The sequence below is a fragment of the Heterodontus francisci genome, chromosome 4, assembly GCF_036365525.1.
Source record: "Heterodontus francisci isolate sHetFra1 chromosome 4, sHetFra1.hap1, whole genome shotgun sequence".
Taxonomy (NCBI): Eukaryota; Metazoa; Chordata; class Chondrichthyes; order Heterodontiformes; family Heterodontidae; genus Heterodontus; species Heterodontus francisci.
In genome coordinates, this window is record NC_090374.1 from 47,707,124 (window position 1) to 47,724,235 (window position 17,112).

The window sequence follows — 17,112 nt, forward strand, 5'->3', positions numbered from 1 at the left end:
ATGCAGTGGTATTGGCTAGGATTCAGTTAGAAACGAAAAAACTTCAATTGGAAGACGGGGAGAAAGAGAGGGAATTTAGGCTAAAAGAGATGGACCTAAGACAAAATGGTCAGGAAGAATCTGAATTTAGATCAGGACCCAGTGAAAAGTTATTGAAATTTATACAGGCTGTTGCTAAGTTTGAGGAAAGGGACGTAGAGGCATTTTTCATATCTTTTGAAAAAATAGCCAAACAGATGAAATTGCTGAAAGAAAGCTGGACATTGCTCATGCAGGCAGGCTGGTAGGCAGAGCTCATGAAGCTTATGCCATGTTTCCTGAAGTGCCTTCTGCAGATTATGAAATGGCAAAAAAGGCTATTCTTGCTGCGCATGAGTTAATCCCTGAAGCTTATCGTCAGAGGTTAAGGAACTTATGGAGATTGGCTGGGCAGACATATTTAGAATTTGAGAGGGTGAAGCAAATTACTTTGGACCGTTGGATACGGGCATTAAAGATAGAAACCACATCTGAGAACCTTCGAGAATTGATTCTCATAGAGTTTAAAAACTCAATTCCTTCAGTAGTGAGAACTTGTATAGATAACTTGAAAATTTTGAAAGCTAGGCAAGCAGCAGAAATTGCTGATGATTTTGAGCTTATAAATAAGCTAACCTATTTTGTCTGTCACCCACATAAACCTGAGAAGGATAAAAAGTGGGAAAGTGCAAGGAAGGCAAGTAGCTGGGGACAAAAAGTAACAGCTGGGAATGCCCCCGGGTCACCTCAGGTCAGAAAGGAAGGTGCTGAGGGTAGAAGTGAGGTTCGCAAGCCAAAATGTTATCACTGCCACAACATGGGTCGTCTTCGTTCAGAGTGGTGGAAATTGCGAGGGGTATGCAAAGCTAATGCAGAGGAAAAGACTCTGACTGAGAGTATAGCAGACCAGGCTATAGCTTTAAAGACAGCTGCGAATGTGAAACCAGATACTAAAACTAAAAGGAGTGTAGAGGTTAAGAATAAAATACCTGAGAGTTATAATGAATTTCTGTCAAAGGGGAGAGTAACTCCATATCCTGTAAGTCATAGTCGTACAGCGTAGAAACAGGCCCTTCGGCCCACCGCGTCCATGCCGATCTATACTAATCCCACCTGCCTTCATTAATTCCATATCCCTGTATGCCTTGCTCATTCAAGTACCTGTCCAGATGCCTGTTAAATGTCGCTACTGTTCCTGCCTCCACCACCACCTCTGGCAGCTCATTCCAGATACCCACTATTCTTTGTGTGAAAAATTTACCCCTTTGATCCCCTTTAAACCTCCTCCCTCTCACCTTAAATCTATGCCCTCTAGTTTTAGTCACCCCTACCATGGGAAACAGACTCTGGCTATCTACCCTATCTATGCCTCTCATAATTTTATATACCTCTATCATGTCCCCTCTCAGCCTCCTTCGCTCCAGGGAAAACAGACCCAGCCTATCCAATCTCTCTTTTTAACTCAAGCCCTCCAAACCAGGCAACATCCTTGTGAATCTTTTCTGCACCCTCTCCAGCTTAATCACATCTTTCCTGTAGTGCGGCAACCAGAACTGCACACTGTACTCCAAATGCGGCCGAACCAACATTATGTACAACTGTAACATGACGTCCCAACTCTTGTACTCAATGCCTCGGCCGATGAAGGCAAGAATGCCATATGCCTTCTTCACCACCCTGTCTACCTGTGTTGCCACTTTCAGGGAACTGTGTACTTGCACCCCAAGGTCTCTCTGCTCAACAACACTCCCCAGGGCCCTGCCATTCACTGTATATGTCCTGCCCTGGTTTAACTTCCCAAAATGCATCACTTCGCACGTCTGCATTAAATTCCATTTGCTAATCCCTAGCCCACTTTCCCAGTTTATCTATATCCTGTTGTAACCTTAGACAACCTTCACTGTCCACTGTACCACCAATTTTGGTGTCATCTGCAAACTTACTAATCATGCCCCCTACATTCACATCCAAGTCATTAATATATATGACAAACAACAGAGGGCCCAGCACTGATCCCTGCGGCACACCACTGGTCACCGGCCTCCTATCACCAAGCCAATTTTGTATCCAATTGGCTAGCTCACCCTGGATCCCATGTGTTTGAACCTTCTGGACCAGCCTACCATGCAGGACTTTGTCAAAGGCCTTGCTAAAGTCCATGTAGACAATGTCCATCGCCCTGCCCTCATCAATCCTCTTGGTCACCTCAAAAAAAACTCAATCAAATTCGTGAGACATTATTTCCCATGCACAAAAAGCCATGCTGACCATCCCTAATCAGACCATGCCTTTCCAAATGCATATAAATTCTGTCTCTCAGAATCCCTTCCAATAACTTTCCCACCACTGATGTAAGGCTCACCGGCCTGTAGTTCCCTGGCTTATCCCTGCTGCCCTTCTTAAATAAAGGCACAACATTAGCTATCCTCCAGTCGTCCAGTATCTCACCCGTGGCTAACGATGATACAAAAATCTCTGCCAGGGCCCCAGCAATCTCCTCCTTTGCTTCCCGTAGCATCCTAGGATACACCTGGTCAGGCCCTGGGGATTTATCCACCTTAATGCGCTTCAAAACCTCCAACACCACCTCCTTTGTAATGTTGATATGCTCCAGGATATCGGTGTTCCCTCCCTTGAACTCACTAGCTTCCATGACCTTCTCCATGGTAAACACAGACGAGAAGTATTCATTTAAGACCTCGCGCATTTCCCATGGCTCCACACATAGATTACCACGCTGATCCTTAAGGGGACCTATTCTCTCCCTTTTTACTCTTAATATACTTATACAATCTTTTAGGATTCTCCTTTATCTTATCTGCCAGGGAAATCTCAGGGCCCCTTTTCGCCCTCCTAATTTCCTTTTTAAGTGTACTCCTACATCCCCTATACTCCTTGAGGGACTCGCTTGATCCCAGCTGCCTGTACCTGACATATGCCTCCTTCTTTGTCCTGATCAGACCCTCAATATCCCTCGTCAACCAAGGTTCCCTAAACTTGCCAGCCTTGCCCTTCCATCTAACAGGAACATGCCGGCCCTGATCTCTTCCTATCTCACTTTTAAAAGCCTCCCACTTGCCAGACGTCCCTTTACCTGTAAACAGCCTCTCCATTCAACTTTTGAAAGTTCCTGTCTAATGCCATCGAAATTAGCCTTCCCCCAATTTAGGACTTCAACCATTCCTATCCTTTTCCATCACTATCTTGAAGCTAATAGAGTTATGGTCACTGGTCCCCCAGTGACACTTCAACCACCTGCCCAGCTTCATTTCATAAGAGGAGGTCCGGTGTAGCCCCTTCTCTAGTAGGGCCATCCACATACTGCTTCAGGAAACTATCCTGGACACACTTAACAAATTCTTCCTCATCTGATCCTTAGCACTAAGGCAGTCCCAGTCAATATTAGGGAACTTAAAATCACCTACTATTACAACCCTATAATTCCTACACCTATCTGTGATTTCCCTACATATGCTCCTCCAATTCCGTCTGACTATTAGGGGCCTATAGTATGATCCCACCAAAGTGATCACCCCTTTCTTATTTCTAAGTTCTACCCATATGGCTTCGCTGGACGTTCCTCCCGCAAGTGAGGCAGGAAAACCTATCATTATACGCAGGGACACAGGAGCAACCCAAACCCTCTTGCTGGGAAAAGATATGAGGTTTCCACCAGAGAGCGCCTTGAACACTCAAGTTTTAGTTCATGGAATTGGCGGGGAGTATATACCAGTAACTTTGTATAAAGTATACCTAGAGAGTGACTTAATAAGTGGGATAGTAACTGTAGGTGTTGTCCACAGTTTACCAGTAAAGGGAATTGATCTACTCCTAGGAAATGATTTGGCTGGCTCTAAAATGCTAGTTTCTCCTATAGTTAACGAAGAACCAAGTGAAATTAAGGAAAAAGAGAAATTACAGGAACAGATTCCAGGAATATTTCCTGCTTGTGTAGTCACCCGAGCAATGGCTAAACAGGATCCATTGTCGGAGGTAAAAGGGGCACCACAAAAAGATAGCCAAGTACTCTGAAACCTTATTTGGGGATTTAGATAATCCAAATGAGATGTTTAACAGATCACCTATCATTGCAACACAGCAAGCTGATCCAAAGATATACCGAATAGCACAGACGGCTCTGTCAGAAGCTAAGGCGAAAGGAGTTCCGGAAGGCTATTATATGGCAAACGGGGTTTTCAGGAGGAAATGGAGACTGCCTCATAGACCTGCAGATGAAGGCTGGATAGTTGTTGAACAGATAGTGGTGCCACCTAAATATCAACAAGGATTATTAAGGTTAGCACACGACATTCCCTTTGCAGGACATAGGGGAATTTGGAAGACCAAATCATGCATAAGCCAACATTATTACTGGCCAGGTCTTGGAGAAGATGAGACAATTTTGTAGGACATGCCATACCTGCCAAATGATTGGAAAACCACAACCTACCATACAACCAGGTGATAAAGTATTAGTGTTGTTACCATCCCTGGAGAACCATTTAAAAGCACGGTTCAGTGGCCCATATGGATTGAACGTAAGAGTGGGTAAGGTAGATCACTTGATTGACACCCCTGATCGCCAGAAGAAGAACCGGTTGTGTCACATTAGTATGCTCAAACAATATTACCGCAGGGAGGAGGATAAGCCAGTACAGGAATGTCAGGTAATTGGGACTGTGGAGAAGGAAAAGGATCGTGAGGGTGAGGCAGAAGCAGGCCTAGGAAATTCTCAGATTGAACCTCCAATTATCCAATTAGCGAATACAGAATGGCTAGGAAAACTAAACAATAGGCTTTTGCACTTCGAGGCAAAATAGCGTGAAGTCCTAACCAGGCTTTTCACAAGGTTTCAAAAAGTTTGTAGGGATAAACCAGGATGTATAACCTTAGTCACCTTAAATACAGACAAACGGGCCCAGGTGGAAGCAGAGATACAGTGCATGCTGAAGGGCAGCTTAGTTGAACCTAGTCAGGACAGCTGGAATTCGCAGGCGATCTTGATGTCTAAACCTGGTGGGTCGGCTCAAACTTGCATAGACTCTATAAAATTCTTATTTAAAGGACTGTATGGACATGGTGGGCAACACTATGTGTCTTAAAGAAACAGATGTGTTGGAGGGATACTGTCAAATTCCTTTGACACTCCAGGGTAAGAAAATATCAGCTTCTGTTAAACCGCATAGGGTTTTCCAGTGACAAGTGATGCCACATAGGTTAAGGGGTACTCGAGAAAATTCTCAGAATAGCAAACCCAGTCGTGGTCAATGCTCCTAGCTTTGCAGTTCGCCTGGCTGAGGTGATGGACAATAGGGCCACTTGGAAGGAAAACATGAAACAACTGGAAGACTATGCTTGGAAATTTGAAATGGGTTAATTGGGACAACCTTTCTCGCAAATTTAAAGCCGAAAATGTTCTGGTGGAACTTGTGGCTGTAATGTTACCATTTTAGAAGATTGTATATCTGTAAATGCGGGGAAAAAATGTTAATGTTTTTCAAATTGTATTTTTTACACATTGTAATGAAATGCATTTCAGGAATGGTGTTTCATTCCGCCGGGGCGGAGGTGCTATGATCCTGTAGTTTTTTTTCCCGGGAAGTATGCAGTGTGCCTTTAAGGCTGTAACATGTTCACTACTGTTTTAAGGCAGCGACCTCCAGGAACTGAGTTAAAGGATACATTCTCGTTGCCATAGGATGCAGCTAGCTTCAAATAGGCATTCTTGTTGCCGTAGGATACAGCCACTCAGGACCAAAGACATGAGATACAATGTTGTCGGTTGACGTTTGAAACTAGCAGAAAAACTGGCTTTTGAGACACAGTTAACAGACACAGACTGTCTGCCAGCACATACTGAAGGAAAAAGAGCTCTCTCTTGGTTTATTTAAACCCTATTTATTATATTTTAGAATTCTGATGTCAAGCCAGATTAATTTCTTAAGAAAATAACCAAATTCCTTTAACTACTGAACTGTAATTGCTGAAATGCATCGCTGGAAAAGAAGAGCATCAATTCAACTGCTGAACTTGACTACGGACTGTTCTACTGTTGAAGAACCTTTTTTTTCCCCCCCATCGGATGGCTGTGAGGACTTCAAGCAACCTTCGACTGTTCCATGTTGGGAGAGTCCACTTCGGAAGGAGTGTAAATCTGCAAGGACACTAATTTTTTTTTTTCTATTTTGAATGTTTCTATCTTAGTAGTGTTTAAGAATTTAGTTTTTCTAATTAAACAGTCAATGATCTAAAGACACCTGGTTTGGTTCGCCTCATTCGGGGGTTAGTAGCTGGTCAATTTGGCTGTGGTTTTCTTTAATTTGGAAAGTTTAAAATGTTATGTTAGGCGATCTGTGGAGGGGCAGGACTGAATCAACAATGCATTTCTCCCACCACAATCAGCATCATATATTTTGATTGGGGGCTTTGTCTTGAACGGTCGGTCGTAACGAGAAGGGATGTAGCAGCAAGGTTTTACATGAGCAGAAATCTTTGGAGTTTGGAAAATGGGAGGGTGGTCAAGTGAGAATTTTAATGAGCCTAAAGGTGACACAGGTAAAGTGATGGATAAGGGTTTTAACAGCGAATTAACTGAGGTAGAGGTTGGGACAGAGGCAACAACCTGCCCTTCACTAAGTCCAAAGATCTGTTGACCTTTTGCTGACCTCTGGTCAAATTCCTTCAGCCCAGCCCTATCCATATCACTTAAACTATCCTGGTCATTTGCCATCATCTGCTTTGACTTGAATTGTGGTGCATTATCTCTCCTTGACTTCTCTGTGAAATTCAACATAGTCGACTACACTCCTCTCTTGCACAGCATCCCTTATGTGGCCCTGCACTGGGGCATTGCTTTTGCTTGTTGGCGAGCTACATGTGCTTTTGTAGTCAGCTTATTTCTGTAAAGGCTTATCCTTTCACCAGTGCACAGTCACAGCACAAGTACTTCAAAGCTTCATCTTTGACTCCTTTTTTTCTTTGTCTATGTGCTGCCTCTTGGTAATATCTGTAGGCATTTAGCTCACTTTCCATAGAAAAGGTGATTACTTTGAGCTACACTTGCTTGCTGCCACTACCCATAGCTCCATGGCCATCACTGTACAGTCTGATGGTCTGCCATCAAAGATATTGATGAATCTTCCTTTTCTCCAATTTAATATTTGCAAGAACGAAGACAATTTATTTGGCTCCTGCCAAGGGCTCAATACCCTAATGATCAATCCTATCCTCCTGTTACTTTTCAGATTGAACCCAGTGGTACAGAGTCTTTGCATCAAACGTGATTCTGAGCTAAGTTTCTAATCTCTTTTCCTACCCGTTTCTGCAACATTACCTTTCATTTTGATCTTGTTGCCACTTCCACTGAGAGTCCCATCCACATCTTTGTCATCTCCAGGTCTAACCACCTTGGTACTCTTCTCACCAGCCTCCAGAGCTCCATCCTGTGTAAACTCTGCACTCATCCAAAACTAGTGACCTCCATCTTATCCTACACTAAATCCCACTCACCATAGAAGCCATGTTCTCGCCAAACTTCATGGTCTCTTTCCCCAACTACACCCCCCCCCCCCCCCCCCCCCAACAACCATCTCACCATTTCATTGAATTCAACACTATTGGCCTCATTTACAAATCCTCAAGCCTTCCCATTTTTGCAATCTCCTTTTGCAATATGTGCCAATTTGTGCCCTCTGGTCTACTCATGCTGGCTTCATGCTCAACTGCACCTTATTGGTAGAATCTTCAGCCCACGTTCCATAACTCTGTACCTCAGCTCTTGTCTATGCCTCTCCCCATTTTCAAAAATCTCCTCTCAACTTTTTTTCCCAACCATGGCTTTGGTCACCTCCACAGCTATATTGCAAATGATCGGAATAGCCGTTTGTTCCCCTATTTGGTTGAGTGCTTTAAGACATTTATGTCGTATCACAGTAGAGACAAATCTCAGCAAATAACCTCACATGCACAATTCAAGTTGCTTTAAAAGTTCCCTGCTAAGAGGTCCTTTTTTTTTTCAGGTGGTAATGGGGGTTGCTCAGCTTTACTGGCACCTTGCGCCAAAGTCAGAGGTCAACATTGTTGCTAAGTCTTTGGTTCGATTGCTTCGAAGCTACAGGTAAGTTAATTGTTTAAATCCTGCTTGCAGGACTATTGCCCTTCTTTAGGGTGTCAAGGGTCTCATTCATTTGTAACTAACAGACTAAAGTTGATGACCCAGCTCATTGTGAAATAGATTGTTGGCTTCAGTACATAAATGTCTGCAGCTTTCAAGATCTGACTTCTTGATTCAGATGTTTTCTTTAGTCCTGTTCAGGTAACATAACTGTCACACCTGGTTAAGATTGCATAGTTGAGTCACACATATTGGGAAGTCCCCTGGTTCAATCTCATAGTCTTTGCTGAGTTAACTAATCTCAGTTGGAGTGGTGGTAAGGTGACTGGAATTGGCTCCAAGTTCTTGGAATAGGGAGGATCTATCGAAGAGTTGCCTCTCCTGATTGCTATCCAGGGACTCTATCCTAGAAATGTCCATGAGTAAGACAGGATCAAGCTAGTTTGTAAAATTCCCCCACATTGGTTGAGTGGCATCTGAGCTGGAGTTCAGTGTAACTGAACATTTTACTTCTGTTTCTGTCCCTAAGCAGTTCCATTCACTTTAATGGGAGCTTATACTTCGGATTCATCTGGGACAGTTTCGAAGAGCCCAGATGCAGAAAACCCTCCTTAGTCAGTGTATATTACACACACAGCTGATGCTGATCCTTATGGGGTTGGGTGGCTCAAGATTGAATCCAGGCTAGTCTGAAGTGGCATCTCTCCATTTAAAATGAATGGAGTTGCTGGAGTATACAAATGGTCATCTGTAATCTGTCACTTGAGCAACTGTGAAAAGTGCAGGTTTAAATAACCTGCCTCTGCTATTATCCAACGATTGGGCTATTTACAGTTCTACATGATATAAATGCTTCTCAGAAGGGAGAATTAGAATTAGAATTAGAATATTACAGCGCAGTACAGGCCCTTCGGCCCTCGATGTTGCGCCGATCATCTGACCTACACTATTCCATTTACATCCATATGTCTATCCAATGACCACTTAAATGCCCTTAAAGTTGGCGAGTCTACTACTGTTGCAGGCAGGGCGTTCCACGCCCCTACTACTCTCTGCGTAAAGAAACTACCTCTGACATCTGTCCTATATCTTTCACCCCTCAACTTAAAGCTATGTCCCCTCGTGTTTGCCATCACCATCCGAGGAAAAAGACTCTCACTATCCACCCTATCTAACCCTCTGATTATCTTGTATGTCTCTATTAAGTCACCTCTCCTCCTCCTTCTCTCTAACGAAAACAACCCCAAGTCCCTCAGCCTTTCCTCGTAAGACCTTCCTTCCATACCAGGCAACATCCTAGTAAATCTCCTCTGCACCCTTTCCAAAGCTTCGACATCCTTCCTATAATGCGGTGACCAGAACTGCACGCAATACTCCAGGTGCGGCCTCACCAGAGTTTTGTACAGCTGCATCATGACCCCGTGGCTCTGAAACTCGATCCCCCTACTAATAAAGGCTAACACACCATATGCCTTCTTAACAGCCCTATTAACCTGGGTAGCAACTTTCAGGGATTTATGTACCTGGATACCAAGATCTCTCTGCTCATCTACACTACCAAGAATCTTCCCATTAGCCCAGTACTCTGCATTGCTGTTACTCCTTCCAAAGTGAATCACCTCACACTTCTCCGCATTAAACTCCATTTGCCATCTCTCAGCCCAGCTCTGCAGCCTATCTATGTCCCTCTGTACCCTACAACACCCTTCGACACTATCCACAACTCCACCGACCTTCGTGTCATCCGCAAATTTACTAACCCACCCTTCTACACCCTCATCCAGGTCGTTTATAAAAATGACAAACAGCAGTGGCCCCAAAACAGAACCTTGCGGTACACCACTAGTAACTAAACTCCAGGATGAACATTTGCCATCAACCACCACCCTCTGTCTTCTTTCAGCTAGCCAATTTCTGATCCAAAGCTCTAAATCACCTTCAACCCCATACTTGCGTATTTTCTGCAATAGCCTACCGTGGGGAACCTTATCAAACGCCTTACTGAAATCCATATACACCACATCCACGGCTTTACCCTCATCCACCTGTTTGGTCACCTTCTCGAAAAACTCAATAAGGTTTGTGAGGCACGACCTACCTTTCACAAAACCGTGCTGGGGGAAGCTGGGGGAACCCTGCACTTTGAACAAGAAATATCTTGCCTCCTGCTCCTCCTTTCTGCAGGCTTTCTCAAAGTATCTATACTCCAATTGCCTGAAAGTTTTATTGACTGATGAGCAATTATTGTTCGGTAACTCTGATCTTGTTCTCTTTAATCTGCAGGGAAGTGCAATACATTGTTTTGCAAAACATTGCCACAATGACAATACAAAAAAAGGTACGCTTGCATTAGTTTTGATATAGACAAAGATGTAGATTTAGGATATTGTGAACACTTTTTGTTCTTCTTTAAAAAGACAAATAATCTTTTTCCTCAGGGGATGTTTGAGCCATATTTGAAAAGTTTTTACGTTCGGTCAACTGATCCAACACAGTTAAAAATTTTGAAGGTATAGTATGTTTTTTGCCATTTACTCTGGCATTCCATCACCTTGCTTAAAATATACAATTAGAATGGAGGTAATATGTACAATAAACCTAGGTCAATTTGTATCGACTGGTAGGAAAACATTGTCGCAGTTTTTTGGCTAGAGTTGCAGACCAGTCTTTTGGTTAACAATCAAATCATACTGTGAAATGCAATTATTTGGCATCTCCAGTGTAAATTGTATAGTTGAAAAAAATAGCTGTGTGCTTCATTTTTTTCTATATAGCATTTGCTGGGCCAAGTGCACCCTAATCTATGAATTAACAGATGAGTCTGTTTTATCTTAATCTAAAATTTAATCTAAAAACACAAACCTGTTTTTCTGACGTTGAGCTTATTCAGTCTGGAGTTGGTCTAATTTTTTAGGTGCTGCACAGTTTTCATAGCAAGTGTGCAGTTAGCAAACCTCTTCATGCAACAATTTTAACCAGTTACAAGCAGTGTTTGAAATGCCTTCTGGAATGTGCCAGCTGAATCAGCTTTCCAGCCTGTACTTTTCAACTAGAGCACTTAGAAGTGCAAATGGTGGTACAAAAAGCAGCTGTCAATACAAACTTAAGCAACTACTGCTATTTGCTTTAAATCCATATTTTAAGAACATAAAATGTGAAAGTAGACAAGATCACTGAGCAGAAAGTGTGCAATCTTTGCTATTGTGGATTCTAGTCCACCCTTGTAATTTCCTGAGGAGAAGGTTCTGGAAAAGCTCCTAAAGATAATCAAGCAAAATACATGTCATTTTTTCATTACTCAGTACAGTGACTTTTTTGGAAATAATACCCAACATTGCCTCGAGTATTCCTACTGTGACTTCCTGCAAAAGTTTGAATAAAATATTTCAATTTTATCATCTGCCATTGAGATTTATTTTAGTATTGGATGAGTTTTGTTGGTAACCGTTTCACATTAATTGGAAACTTTCAGTGAATGATCAATAATTGTATTCATTCTTTTTCTTTGCTAATTGTGACTCTTTTATATATACATTGGAATGTGAACTAAACTGGCCAACATAAAAATCTACCATTCCTGAGCTGATCTGTTCAGTTGGTACAAAATATTTTGAACATTACTTGTCTCCTTCATATTCATCACCTGCCTTCCAGCTTGGTGGTGGTAACAAGTTTTGTACTAAGCGTAGTACTGAATATCAGGGACCCAGAGTAGCTCTTTGCAGAACTCTGTTAATCACTATTCTCTATCTCCTGACATCTGGTCTTTTAATAAAATCAGTAAGCCAGTTAAAAGAGAATGCAGAAGTTAACTTGGTTTTCGTTTACTACTTCAAATGTTCTGTAATTTCTGTTTTTGTAACTAGCAGAGAATTTGGTTTTTGTTCCTTGTATTTATACCAATGGATGGCCACAGCTCTTTGTTATTCCTTGAGAGATGAAAACATTTTATTGTTGTATACAGCTCGAGATTCTGACAAATCTGACCAGTGAAACCAACATCTCTATAGTCCTACGAGAGTTTCAGGTAGGTACAATAACAGTCACTGCCTAATTTGACTGATGCTATTGTTTCTTTTCACTGAACTCTTAATATTTTGTTCGGGATATGGGCCGTAAATACAATGTGTAAAATGCTCGCTATTTATGTAACTTACTTGAATCCGTACTGTTTGATTTAACAGAAGCTTTGTAACAACAGGCAATGATGTTGATTTTAAAAATGTATTTTCTGTCTGTCACATCTCCCATACACCCATCCACTAGTCCCCAGTGGATGGCAACACAAGTGATCTGTTCTTGGGACTCTGCCAGTGCTGCTCTTGAAGTGGCTAGAAAATGGTGTGTAAAAATGGAGTAGATCCACAACCATAGAATTTTGGCAGATGGGGTTAAATAAGATTAAGTATCACACTTCTTCTGCTCATTGCCTCCATAGATGGCCTGAGAACAGGAAATTGCAGGTGAGAGACCACATCTTGCCACATGGTGGCAGTGTGTCAATGCATTTCTCTTGTTTTTCTTGGTTATCTACCTTGGATGTTTTTAAATACTGTATTTCACATGATCACTTAGTACATTACCAAGTTATAGCATCTAAATTTGTATATGGAAGTTAATAATTGAGCAGAACACTGAATTTTCAAAACCCTGCACTTTCTAGATAACATTTTTTGTGGTTGGGAATGGGGTGTGTGGTGCTGTGCACTGATAACATCAAAGTAACTTGATTTTTCTTTTCCCTATTTCTCTTCATGCTCAGACCTATGTGAAAAGTCAAGACAAGCAATTTGCTGCAGCTACAATTCAGGCAATTGGAAGATGTGCCACCAATATTTCTGAAGTTACAGATACGTGTCTTAATGGGTTGGTGTATCTACTGTCCAACAGAGATGGTAAAGCATGTTACTTTTTTCATTGTGTATTGCATGTTTACAATTGGTTTTTAAAAAGCTCATTCTTTTGAGCGAACTAATTATACATTTTGGAAAGGGGGCTTTTTCATTAAAGTAATGAGCTGGACCATTTTCTTAGAAGAATTCGTTGTTCATTACAGTGATATTGTGACCTGATATTTTTTGACTGATTTTAATCAATGGAAATTTCATGTTAGCTGGCTACTGTCTCCAGTTAGGATAACTGGTGTCTCCCATATGCTGATCTGCATCCTTCATGATCAGAAGTTTATTTTTGCTATCCAATATTTAGACGCATAATACCATGACCCAAGCAGTTTAATCAGGAGACTCCCATGCTCGATGAATTGCCTAATCCTGCACATGCCCTTATGCACGAGTCAAATCTTGTGAAAAGCGCACCGATAAACCATTGAGTGAGGTGGGAGATAATGTGAATTGTTGAGGTGCTTGATATTACTCTGCACAATCACTGAGGATCTGTAACAGTTAAATCAAATTTCACCTTTTTAACTGCTATCATTTTTGCATTGTTTTAAAGAAAATAAACTGCACTATCTATCCTATTTAGTGGACTACACAATGCTGTATTTTGGTCAGCCTTTTCTCTGCATCACACTGAGTTTTCATAAAAATACATATGCTACAAACCTGCAACAGGTCATTTGGCCCAACCAGTCCGTGTCTGTGTTTACCCTCTATGTGAACAAGGTTCCTGCCTTGATTAAGTGGTAGCACTGTTGTCTCAGAAGGTGTTGAGCTCAAGTCCTACTCCAGAGACTTCAGCTCATCATCTATACTGAGACCTCAGTGCAGTACTGAGGGAGTACTGCCCTACAAGAGGTGCTCTGTCAGCCCTCTTGAATGGACATTGAATATCCCATGGCATTATTCAAAGAAGAGGAGGGGAGTTTTCACCTTTGTCCTTCGACCAACATTAATAAAACAAATTATCTTGTCGCTTATTTTATTGCTGGTGTGGAATCTTGTGCGCATATTGGCTGCTGTGTTTTCTACAGAACAACAGTGACTACACTTAATTGGCTATAAAGCTGTTTGAAAATCTTGAGGTGGTAAAAGGCACTATGTAAATGCAAGTTCATTTTGTAATAACATTTACTCAGGCTGTTCCCATTTCCCTTCAGTGCCTTTTTCTTCATCTATGCAATTTAATCTTAAATGTTGACACAGTTTCTGCCTCAACTATTAACCCTCGAAGTGACTTCCACAGCCCCACAATTCTGAAAAGACATTTCTCTCGCCTTCTGTTCTAAGTATCTTGCATTTAATCTTGTACCTGTGGTCCCTTGTTCTTGACACCATTTTCCCCCCTCCCCCCCCACCCCAACCTCCCTAGCTACTGAAAATTATTTGCTTCTGTGTACCATATCCCATCCTTTCACAATTTTATCTGCCATATATTACATTGATCTAACGAAAAACACCATTTTTTTTCCAAGTCTTCCTGAAGGAACATAGGAGCAGGAGTAGGCCATTCAGCCCTTCGAGCCTACTCCGATATTCAATACGATCATGGCTGATCATCCCTTCAATGCCTTTTTCCCACACTATCCTCATATCCCCTTATATCATTTGTATTTAGAAATCTGTCAATCTCTGCTTTAAACATACTCAATGTCTGAGCTTCCACAGCCTTCTGGGGTAGGGAATTCCAAAGATTCACAACCCTCTGAGTAAAGAAATTTCTCCTCATCTCGCACCCAAGTGGCTTCCCCCTTATTTTGAAATGGTGTCCCCTGGTTCTAGATTCCCCAACCAGAAAAAAAATCTTAGCTGCATCTATCCCTTTATGTATTTTGTAGGTTTCAATGAGATCGCCTCTCATTCTTTGAAACTTTAGAGAATACAGACCCAGTTTCCCCAATCTCTCTCCATAGGACAGTCCTGCCATCCCAGGAACAATTCTGGTGAACCTTTTTTGCACTCCCTCTATGGCAATAATATCCTTGCTAAGGTAAGGGGACCAAAACTGCACACAGTATTCCAAGTGCAGTCTAACCAAGGTTCTATACAATTGAAGCAAGACTTCACTACTCCTGTACTCAAATCCTCTTGCGATAAAGGCTAACATACCATTAGCCTTCTTAATTGCTTGCTGCACCTGCATGTTAGCTTTCAGTGATTTATTGACGAGGACACCCAGGTCCCTTTGTGCATCTACACTTTCTAATCTCTTACCATGTAAGAAATACTCTGCACATCTATTTCTCCTACTAGAGTGGATAACCTCACATTTTTCCACATTATAATCCATCTACCACGTTCTTGCCCACTCACTAAGTCTGTCCAAATACCCTTTGAAGCCGCTTTGCATCATCTTCACAACACACATTCCCACCTAGTTTTGTGTCATCCGCGAGCTTGTAAATACTACATTTGGTCCCCACATCCAAATCATTGATATATATTGTGACGATCCCTGCGGTACCCCACTAGTCACAGCCTGCCAATGTGAGAATGACCCGTTTATTTCTACTGTCTGTTTTCTGCCTGTTAACCAATCCTTAATCCATGCCGGTATATTACCTCCTATCCCATGTGCATTAATTTTGCTAACCAACCTCCTGTGGGGGACTTTATCAAAGGCCTTTTGAAAATCCAAGTATACCACGTCCACCGACGCCCCTTTATCAATTCTGTTAGTGACATCCTCAAAAAAAACTCCCAACAGGTTTGTCAAACATGACTTCCCATTCATACATCAATGTTGACTATGCCCAATCAAATCATTATTATGCAAGTGCCCATTTATCACCTCCTTTAGAATAGATCCTGGCATTTTTCCAACAACTGATGTAAGGCTAACAGGTCTGTAATTCCCTGTTTGCTCTCTCCCGCCCTTCTTAAATAGTGGGGTGACATTTGCGACCTTCAATCTGCAGTAACTGCTCCAGAATCTAGAGAATTTTGGAAGATGATCACCAATGCATCCACTATTGCCAACGCTACCTCTTTCAATACTCTGGGCTGTAGAATATCAGGTCCTGGGGACTTATCAACCTTCAGCCCCATTAATTTCTCCAATACAATCTTTTTACTAATAATTTTCTTCAATTCCTCATTCTCCCTAATCCCTTGGATCTCTAATTCTGGGAGATTTCTTGTATCTTCCTTAGTGAAGACAGACACAAAGTAATCATTTAGCTTCACTGCCATTTCTCTATTCCCCATTATAAATTCTCCTGACTCTGCCTGTAATGGACCTACATTTGTCTTAGCCAAACATTTCCTTTTTAGGTACTTATAGAAGCTTTTACAGTCTGTTTTTATATTTGCGAGCTTACATTCATATTTTGTTCTCCTTTTTTTATCAATTTCTTTGTCCTCCTTTGCTGTATTCTAAAATCCTCCAAATCATCAGGTTTGCTGCTATTTCTGGCAACTTTTATATAGGCCTTTTCTTTTAATCTTATACAATCCTTAACTTCCTTTATTATCCATGTTTGACTGCCTTTAGTTTTGGGTTTTTTGTGCCTTGAAGGAATGTATAGTTGCTGTAAGCTATGTAATATTTCTTTAAAGACTATCCATTGCCCATATATTGTCATACCTTCCAATGTATTTTCCCAATCCACCTCGGCCAATTTGCCCCTCACACCTTCATAATTTCCTGTGTTCGAATTTAAAACCCTGGCTTCAGATTGAACTACCTCACTTTCAAACATAATGCAAAATTCTATCATATTATGGTCACTCATCCCTAAAGGTTCTTTTTATAAGAAGATTATTAATTTGCCCTTTCTCATTGCATAATATTAGATCGAAAATAGCCTGTACTCTAGTTGGTTCCTCAACATACTGCTCTAGAAAACCATCCCCAACACACTCCAGAAACTCATCCTCCACAGCATTAGTGCTGATTAGGTTTACCTAATCTATCTGCAGACTGAAGTCCCCCATGGTTACTGTATTACCCATGCTACATGCTTCTCTAATCTGCTGATTAATGCCATGCCCACTCTACCACTGCTATTTGGTGTCCTATAAACAACCCCGACCCAATGTTTGTTGACCTTTGCTGTTTCTTTGCTTCACCCAAACAGA

The 17,112-nt window shown here is 41.6% G+C and overlaps 1 protein-coding gene across 3 annotated transcripts in view; it reads left to right on the plus strand.

Moving 5' to 3' along the window:
* The window catches only part of ap3b1a (adaptor related protein complex 3 subunit beta 1a), a 355,948-nt gene that overhangs the window by 132,629 nt on the left and 206,207 nt on the right, over positions 1-17,112 (plus strand). For 2 of the 3 annotated variants that reach the window (XM_068029475.1, XM_068029476.1), the window contains exons 9-13: positions 8,037-8,134; positions 10,415-10,469; positions 10,549-10,641; positions 12,096-12,158; positions 12,894-13,026. In XM_068029475.1, the coding sequence (XP_067885576.1) occupies positions 8,037-8,134; positions 10,415-10,469; positions 10,549-10,641; positions 12,096-12,158; positions 12,894-13,026 (442 nt within the window). The remainder of the gene's footprint in view (positions 1-8,036; positions 8,135-10,414; positions 10,470-10,548; positions 10,642-12,095; positions 12,159-12,893; positions 13,027-17,112) is intronic. The other variant, XM_068029477.1, reaches the window with a different exon arrangement.